Source organism: Diorhabda sublineata, unplaced genomic scaffold (assembly GCF_026230105.1).
Source record: "Diorhabda sublineata isolate icDioSubl1.1 unplaced genomic scaffold, icDioSubl1.1 Dsub_201, whole genome shotgun sequence".
Classification (NCBI taxonomy): Eukaryota; Metazoa; Arthropoda; class Insecta; order Coleoptera; family Chrysomelidae; genus Diorhabda; species Diorhabda sublineata.
This window is the reverse complement of record NW_026614135.1, coordinates 13,542-23,304: the sequence shown is the minus strand read 5'-3', so window position 1 is coordinate 23,304 and position 9,763 is coordinate 13,542. Positions and strand designations below refer to the sequence as shown.

The 9,763-nt window shown below is 35.6% G+C and overlaps 1 protein-coding gene across 1 annotated transcript; it reads left to right on the top strand.

Annotated features, from left to right (window-relative positions):
• Positions 1–3,448: 3,448 nt before the first annotated feature.
• Positions 3,449–5,682, top strand: LOC130452141 (matrix metalloproteinase-16-like). The gene is made up of 3 exons (XM_056791456.1): positions 3,449–3,508; positions 3,726–4,332; positions 5,417–5,682. Exons 1-3 carry the CDS (start codon positions 3,449–3,451, stop codon positions 5,680–5,682), a joined length of 933 nt encoding a protein of 310 aa, XP_056647434.1.
• Positions 5,683–9,763: the final 4,081 nt, after the last annotated feature.

Sequence of the window (9,763 nt, the reverse complement as noted above, 5' to 3'; positions counted from 1 at the left end):
CCTAGTTTTGGAAAATTTTCGAGAATTATATTCTCAAACCAATGAATGATCATTCGATTTTAGAATCGATGATCTTTCAAAAATGATTAATAAATTTACGACGACCTGATCTCAAAAAAAAAAATGGGAGTGAGTTGTCAGTGCATTTAAAAATGAAAAGTCAAATTAATTTCTCTTGTTGAATTAACATAGTTCTTTTATTCGATTTACGTTTCAAGTGTTATTTACTGTATTTGGGCGCAGGACAAGTTTTGTGTTTAACATTTTGTGTAGTGTAGTCATATTTTATTATAACTTTTTATCCTGAAAGTGTCTCAATTTATATCGACAGAAGTCAATAAGGCACCAACTACTGTAGTTTTACGACCTAAAGTAGTTGCTAAATAAAAGATTATTCATAGTGACGTATGTCTTTTAGCCTTATACTAAAATACCGTTTTATGCTACCAAAAATCAGCAACTGCTACAGTCTAAGTGCTGTACAGTTAACAGGTACGTGCAGCGCTCCTCACGCTTAGATATAAATAGGCGTGTGGGTAAAGTGGTTGAAGAACACGGTCATTTTCCAACCACGGAGCATCTTGAAAATTTGCCCTTTAGAGCCGGTCCTTGTACTAGTTAACGCGCAACATAAGCTGGGTTTTTGAAGGGGAAGGAGACGTCGTAGAAAAAAAAATAAAAAAACCGTTGTATAGAGAATCAAAAATAATGAACAATGAGATAGCCCCGGACCTCCCAAAAAAATCTTGAGGGGGGTAGGGTGGCGGCCCCTCCTTTCAAAAATTTTTGGCTACTCACCTGGTGCTAAAAATATTTCGAGCCTATTTCAATTATAGGCGCTCAAAATCCGGAAGATCCTGCGAAAATCGCATCTCCAGGTTCAATATTTAGCGATTCCTGGCACCCTCACAAAGTGGGGGGAATTCAGTAATAATATACACCAATGACTAGGGTATGTCAAGGCGCTTCCCGCTGGTATATTCAAATGTCAAAATTCCGGAAAAACCAAATATTCAAATCCACTTCGGAATTTTTTCCCACGAATTTTCCCCCCTGGACCTCCAAAAATTTTGATCGTGGGATTATGGATATTTTTTTGTCCCCAAAACTTACTTTCCATTTTTTCGCTATCGTGTAACGTAAAAAAGTTGCACACCCCCAATTGAGGTTCTCCGAAAATTTCGACTTTTGGCTCCATCTAGACCCCCCAAAGAAGGGGGTAATTTCAAAAATTCGGATATTTTTGGATTGAGAAAAATCAGGTCTCTCGCGCTAGGCTAAAAATTTTCCGAAATTCGGAGAAAAATTTTTTGGGAATTTACTTTCCAATTTTTCCCCGAATCAGTTTTCAATTATTCTCTAGCTCGAATAATAAAAAAGTGGGTTTCAGCTGCGCCATAGAACTTTTTTGGGGGGGGGGATTATCGGGGGGGATATAATTTTTTTCGTTAGCCGAAATACTCGATTAGAAACATTTGGAACATCCCGTGAACGTAGCTCTGTCCAGCTCTGAGCAATCCAAATCACCTATGAAAGGAGGGAGTGGGGGGAAATTTTTGGTATTAAATTTTTTTCTCCAAATTTGATTCTCCATCCATCTATGTGATTATTTTCGCCAGCTAGCGTCATCAAAAAAGTGGCACGGTTCGTTATTAATGGGAGGACAATCTGACGCTTAGCGAATTCTGCTTCGCAATGATAGGGAGAGCCGACATCGAAGGATCAAAAAGCGACATCGCTATTAATTGTTCTTTCTATTGGGTCTTGTTCTTGTTGATATTGTTTTCGTTTCTTGTTCGTTTTCTGTCTTAGTCTGGTCAGCTCTTGGGTCCACCATATTTGAGTTTTTCTTTTTTTCTTCTTTTTTTTAGCCCGTTTTCCATGATATTAACATAGTTGCTTTGGTATTTCTGCGCTGTACTTTCTACGTCGTACAGCGGGGTCTAGTCAAGATTATCTGTAATTCTTTTAATTAGCTCGTTATCCGTGTTGTTGAAGTCATATTTTGTCTTTCTTGATTTTTGTCGCTCATCTCTCATGTTTTGTCTTATGTTGTATGTTATATATGCGTGGTTGCTGAGTGTCTCCTCATTGTGTACAGTCCAGTCCGTTAAGGTTACTTCCTTTGTTATAGTTAAGTCTACCCAACTTTCCCTCTGTTGCTGATAAATGTCGGTGGGCTGTCGTGTGTGTTATTAATAAAGTAGGTTTTCGAAGTTATCCAGTCCAGTATGTCCTCTCCTCTGGCGTCATTTGTGTCTCCTCCCCATCCAGTGTTTTTGGCATTGAAGTCTCCTGCTAATATAAAGGGGTTTGTTATTTCCTCTATTTTCCTTATGTGTCTATCTAGTCTTTTATTCCTATTGCCCCCTGGTTCGTCGTATATATTGATGATGTGTATTGTTATGTCTTGTAATTGTAATTGGATGGTTGTGGTATTCTCGTCAGTCATAGAGGTTATCGTCATCGGTTTGTACTTAGCCTTTGTGATTGTGCATGTTTTACTATGTTTATTGTATCTCGTCATTATGTAGTTAGGAGGTGGCTTTATGTCGTGAAATGGTTGCTGTATTAGGATTATGTCGATGTCTTGATCATCTGGTGGCGTCTGGCCGGCAGAGGGTGATAGTGTCTATAAAACCGTGTTAAGTTTGGGGTCTGACCGGCAGAGGGCGCTAGTGTCTATAAAACCGTGTTAAGTTTGTCGTCTGGCCGGAAGAGGGCGCTAGTGTCTATAAAACCGTGTTAAGTTTGGTGTCTGGCCGGAAGAGGGCGCTAGTGTCTATAAAACCGTGTTAAGTTTGGCGTCTGGCAGGCAGGGGGCGCTAGTGCCTATAAAACCGTGTTAAGTTTGGGGTCTGACCGGCAGAGGGCGCTAGTGTATATAGAATCGTGTTTAGTTTGTCTTCTGGCCGGTAGGATATAAGAATTTGTCGAAAAAGATGAATTGTGAAAATTGAATGGAGATGTTTTGTATGTAAGTAGATGAGCAACGTATGTCTGACTACAGAAATAGGGAAAACCGTGTGTTAGAGAGAGAGCAGCGAGACAATGTTCAAGAGAGAGAGAGAGAGACTTGGTTTTTGCGCATGCGTAAAGTTATATATTCGTTGCGATGATAACAGCGGGAGCGCTGATATACCAGGTCGGTTAAAAGTCTTTGGGTTTTAAAAATTTTATATATATACCATTATTATTCGCTAATCTTGTAACATAAAAGTATAACGTATAAATAAAAAGAGATTTTTGTCAATGTAAGGTATCACGCACGTAATCGAGACAGATTCGTTGCGATGATAACAGCGGGAGCGCTGATATACCAGGTCGGTTAAAAGTCTTTGGGTTTTTTAAAAATTATATATTCCGTTATTAATGTGATTGGAAATTAGTTTTTTGAGGATAGCAGAAGAGTGAAGATCATGTTAATCATTATATTAGCTGCAGTACTATGTCCAGTACTATGCGTTGTCGACCAACAGTATGCTATGAAGTATTTACACCGGTTCGGGTACGCAAATGAAAATGATTTGACTAAACTTGAGGATTATTTGTTGAGTTTTCAAGAAAGATATAATATCCCTGCAACGGGAGAATTAGATGAAAATACAATTCAACTTCTAAATAGACCAAGATGTAATGTGAGTGAAGCAGCTTCCGACGATGATAATTCTTTTAGAGTTAAATCAAAATGGTCAAAATTTGATTTGAAATGGTATTTCCCTCAGGCAACTCCAGAATATCTTAAAGTAACCAAAAAGGCTTTTGAAGTGTGGAGTAACAGTTCAAAGTTTAAATTTGAATTAATACACAAAATACGGCCTTATGCTCCCGATATATCTATTACAGTTGTACGGGGAAAGCACTATTTTCGAGCAAATTGCCAAGGTAGAGGTGAGTGTTCCAGTACATTTGATGGTCCCGGAAAGGTGTTGGCACATGCTTATTTCCCAAAAGGCAACAGTTGTATAGAGCTTCATATTGATGCTGATGAGAAGTGGGATTTAAGTTTGGATGGATCAAGTTCAGAAGATCAGACTAGCCTACTTATGGTATTAATTCATGAAATTGGGCATATGTTAGGAATTGCTCACAGTGATATTGAGACAGCAATAATGTATCCATGGTATCAATTCAACATTGCTCCTAAATTGGATGAGGATGATAAAATGGCCCTTGAAGCTCTTTATGGACCAATCAATACATATGTAAATAATCCTTTCAAACCCACATCAGCGCTGCCACCGACTACAAAGACACTTGCACATCAACCAAATGTATCGGATAAAAATTTATGCGTCATAACACCGGAGTATATGTTCATTGCCATGGCTGGTGAATTTGAAAATTACCATTTATATATTATTAATGAAAATTCCCTATGGAAAATTGATTTGAACTCGAAACTTATTCCCTCGCAACCAGAAATACTCGATGATTATTTACCTGAAGAAGTGGGTCCCATAATTCAGATTTTTCAAAGTTCTTCAGATAATTTAATAGCAGTCAATGACCGTAAATACTATGTAGCAGATTTTCCCGCTCTACAAATACTTGAGGAAAATAATTTAATTATACCTAAGAATTCTCAAATAAACACAATGTTTCAAAGCAATCATGGGAAAATATATGTATTTTATAATAACAGTAATTATATTGAATTTGACAAGAACTTGAAAACTGTTCGGAATAGAGGACAAATAAAAGATATTTTCCCTGGACTACCCACAGATGTTACAGGAGCATTCCAGTACATTGACGGACACATGTACTTTTTCAAAAACACCACATACTACAAATATAATGAGTTTACCAAAAAACTTGTTGCAGCCGGACCCTTTAATTGGAACGTGTTCGATATTCCATGTCCAAATGGAGACCTTTTAAATCATCTTAGAATTTTATTAACAAAAATAATTTCTTTTTATCAATGATGTTGTATATTTTGAAATAAACTCTTATTAAAAATTTTTTTGGAAATTCCCGAATGCCAATATTAAGATAACTTTTACCTATTAATAAGAAATTTTTTGATAACGCAGGAAATTGATAAGAATATTTCTAAACCAAATGGACCACATGTACAGGAAACAGTGAAAATTTATTAGAATATTCGGAAACCATATGGACCACATTTACAGGAAATTACAAAATTGCCGCAAATAAAATATTTTTTCTAGAACATTCTATCACAATCGTATGGAGATAGTGACATGAGTATAAATAAGATGTTGCATTGTGTTGGAGTCGGTCTCTTCCACTGCCAGCAAGAGAAACCAGCTCTGAAGAACAAATACTAGTATCTGTTAAAATTGTGCCTTAACAAAAAATGTAAGTATTTTTTTTTTCTTGTGGGTTACGCGCTCTCTCTCTTTTCAAATGGATTTAAAAAAAATTAACGCAACATCTCTAATTACAGAGAGAAAACCAATAACAAAAATACAAGATCTACCTTTGAATACTCTGAGGGCTATAAAGAAGGCAAAAATAGTCAATTCCAAATTCGGAGAAACAGTTTTATTGGATTTAGATATAGAAGTAGTGTTTTTACCGCAAAGAGTCACAAGTGTCTACAAACCAGTCATTGAAGAATTTGAAAAGGAAAAATACGGAATTATATTCAAGGGATTAGTGGATGTTGGAAAAAATCAACGGCTAGCGTCATTTGAAATTGAGGAACTATAGACGTGCCTAAGACACACACAGAGAGAGAGAGAGGTGAGTACCATGAATATTGTAAAAAAATCTGAAAATTTACTGCAAGTCATTAAAAATGTTAGAAAAATATTGTTTGATAAGATAACGGATAGAGATGTGGAAATTTGGTTGAATCGATTGAAAAAACAAATTAAAGTATGTAATTTGACAATTAAAAAAGGAGGACTGCATGTAGGTACAATTAGGAAATTACAAACATACATAGGACATTTCAAACATTTTAAACAACTTATTTCAAATAGGAATATAGGTATGGGGCTGAATAATAAACTGAAAAATAGGGTTAAATGGGAAAATGTAGCTTCTGCATTTACAAGAAGAATTAAAACCGGACTTATAGTAAATTTATATCATAAGGACTTAACGCAATTTTTAAATGATTGTCAAATAATTTTTAAAAATAAAATAAGGGAAATTTTTAGGAAAAAATATTCTGTTGTTAAAGTTTATGTTTGTTTTTGTGGAGAGTTCATTAAAAAATCTGGTGAAAATGAAATTTCTAGTTTCCATTATTTTATGACTAAAAATTCTATTATCGATGTATCGACTGATATAGAGCGATTGTTTTTCGAGAACGTCAACGATAAAATTAATTTTAAATAATCAGAATTTCAAGAGAGGGACTCTGGTTTTGCATTAAGTAAAATTATTTCTTTAGAAGTAAATATCAATAAATTTGAAATTGGAAACGGCTCATCTTATATTAAACTAAAACTAAAAAAAGCGAGGGTGCATAAACATTAAAAATTCTGACCAAGCATGTTTTTATTGGTCAATTGTTAGTGCTTTGTACACAGCCAAAAATAATAAAGAACTCACTTCCTCATATCCATATTATAGCACAGTCTTGAATATACAAGACTTGGAAGCTCCGATGCCCCTGCATCAAATTTCAAAGTTTGAAAAATCTAATAACATTTCCGTCAATGTCTATGCCTTGGATTTAATTGAAATAAATAATAAAAAACCATTTTACAAAGTATATCCAGTAAGACTTGCTAAATCAATACACGAGAAACATGTAAATCTTTTATTAATTCAAAATACATATTTTCCAAAGCTAAACGATTATGAAGCACCTCCTATAGATAATGACAATTCAGAAATCACATATCACTACTGCTGGATCAAAGATTTGCCACGTTTAATTAATAGTCAGTTAAGTAAAACTACATATAAAAAATTTATTTGCAATCGCTGCATAAATTATTTCAGTAGTGAAAGTAAATTGAATGTCCACTTGAAATTATGCTCTGAATTAAATAATTATAAAATGTCTTTTCCAAAATATGAATCTGTTAGTTTTAGAAATTATATATATAAACAAACTACGCCTTTTGTAGTTTATGCCGACTTTGAGTGCATGCTAGAACAATTCACAGATAAAACACAGCTTCATAATAAGACAAATAAATATCAAAAACATATAGCATATAGTGCTGGTTACTATGTAAAATGTAGCTACAACGAAGACTTGAGTTTTTTCAAGAGCTACAGAGGTAGAGATTGCATGGATTGGATGCAAATGAATTATCAATATTAATGTCCCGAGTGCATGTCAAATTGTCGATAATTTAATTTTCTCGAGTGCGCGAATGCGCACGAGAGGAAATTATGAAACAATTTGACATTTTGACATGCACGAGAGGGCATCGGAGGAACGTCGGCGGATCGCTATCTGGCATCGTTTATGGTTAGAACTAGGGCGGTATCTGATCGCCTTCGAACCTCTAACTTTCGTTCTTGATCAATGAAAGCGTTTTTGGCAAATGCTTTCGCTTCTGTCCGTCTTGCGACTATCCAAGAATTTCACCTCTAACGTCGCAATACGAATGCCCCCATCCGTTCCTATTAATCATTACCTCGGGGTTCCGAAAACCAACAAAATAGAACCGAGGTCCTATTCCATTATTCCATGCACACAGTATTCAGGCAAAATTTTGGCCTGCTTTAAGCACTCTAATTTGTTCAAAGTAAACGTGCCGGCCCACCTCGACACTCAGTCAAGAGCACCGCGGCGGGATTGAGTTGGGCCGCCCTTGCGAGCTAAGCCCACCGGCAGGACGACCCACGACACGCCAGTTGACACCACGTACGATGAACCAGCGGCGTGGGACACAGATTCGACTACGAGCTTTTTAACCGCAACAACTTTAATAAACGCTATTGGAGCTGGAATTACGGCGGCTGCTGGCACCAGACTTGCCCTCCAATTGATCCTCGTTAAAGGGTTTAGAGTGTACTTATTCCGATTACGGGGCCTCGGATGAGTCCCGTATCGTTATTTTTCGTCACTACATCCCCCTGCCGGGAGTGGGTAATTTGCGCGCCTGCTGCCTTCCTTGGATGTAGTAGCCGTTTCTCAGGCTCCCTCTCCGGAATCGAACCCTGATTCCCCGTTACCCGTTACAACCATGGTAGGCGCAGAACCTACCATCGACAGTTGATAAGGCAGACATTTGAAAGATGCGTCGCCGGTGCGAGACCGTGCGATCAGCGAAAAGTTATTCAGAGTCACCAAATTGTACGATGACGAGCAAGCCCGCCACCGATTGGTTTTGATCTAATAAAAGCGCTCCTTCCGTCTCCGGTCGGAACTCTGTTTGCATGTATTAGCTCTAGAATTACCACAGTTATCCAAGTAAATGTGGGTACGATCTAAGGAACCATAACTGATTTAATGAGCCTTTCGCGGTTTCACCTTAATTTGGCTTGTACTGAGACATGCATGGCTTAATCTTTGAGACAAGCATATGACTACTGGCAGGATCAACCAGGGAACTGTGTTTTATAATATATATATATATATATATATATATATATATATATATATATATATATATATATATATATACATATATTTAATAAAACTATTATCGAAAAAGTTTTAATAACAATATCCACCACCCCAGGAGGAGAATTATGATGTTTTTTCATATTACATATATTTTATATTTATACATAATATATAATCATCTATATTCGTGTATAAAAACACACATTGTTATTTACTTTTTCGTTTGCGTGTTTGCTGCGCTTATTATTGAAAATATATAATTTTCAGCGCCACGCTTTATTTATTTTTTATTTTCTTATTTCATAAAATTTCACCGAATCGATTTATTTAGATAAATCTATCTAAATTAATCGAAAGGAAAAAATAAGATAATTACGTCGACCGGACTAGAATTTCGACATTATCTCTACCCTTCGCTAGATTGTAAGCGACATGGTTTACATTAGATAATAATGAACGAAATTTTTATTCTCGCTCGGAATAATGAGAGTTATCGCAATATTGTAATATATATATAAGTGTTATAATATATATTATATATATTTTATAGACGATCGCATATGAATCGCTCACGGTAAAACGCTAGCTAAATTCACGATCTCGCAATAACTATTTAATTTGTGGACGAGTTGATATAATATCTAAAAAGGGAACCGCTAGCAATATACGAAAATATATTGGAGGAGAACGGGGACCCACCCTTTCAGAAAACTATATAATCCACTAATGTGGAATGACCGAAACAACGTCTTTACGTAAATTATAACGAGTTCATTAAAATTTAACGAGACGTCAACTTCGATACACCACACATATATGTGCGCTGTACAACGGTACGCTTTCTACATTAACATTAATAAAGATGTATAGTGAAAATGTATAAAAGATGTATTGTGAATATTAAAAAGAAGTATTATGAAATTACAAACCGTCCGAGGTGTAAAAGTGTTATGAAAATATTAACAATAACGGAAAAAAGTATTATAAAATTATATTCCGCTCGATAGAGGAAATTGTCGAAAAAGATGAATTGTGAAAGTAGAATGGAGATGTTTTGTATGTAGAAGCCTTTCGAGGTATATTATATAAAAGTGTTATGAAAATATTAACAATAACGGAAAAAAGTATTATGCAATTAGATGACCGCTCGATGTATGAACGTCCGAGGTGCATTATATAAAAGTTGTATAAAATTAGTGATAATAATAAAAAACAAGTATTATGAAATTATATTCCGCTCGATATAGGAAC

Excerpts from the sequence above, each read along its gene's own strand:
- LOC130452141 (XM_056791456.1), top strand. The coding sequence starts at position 3,449 with ATGTCCAGTACTATGCGTTGTCGACCAACAGTATGCTATGAAGTATTT. Across the intron at positions 3,509-3,725 it reads AAGTATTTACACCGGTTCGG|GCAACTCCAGAATATCTTAA; the intron begins GTACGCAAATGA and ends TATTTCCCTCAG. Across the intron at positions 4,333-5,416 it reads TATGTTCATTGCCATGGCTG|AGAGAAAACCAATAACAAAA; the intron begins GTGAATTTGAAA and ends CTCTAATTACAG.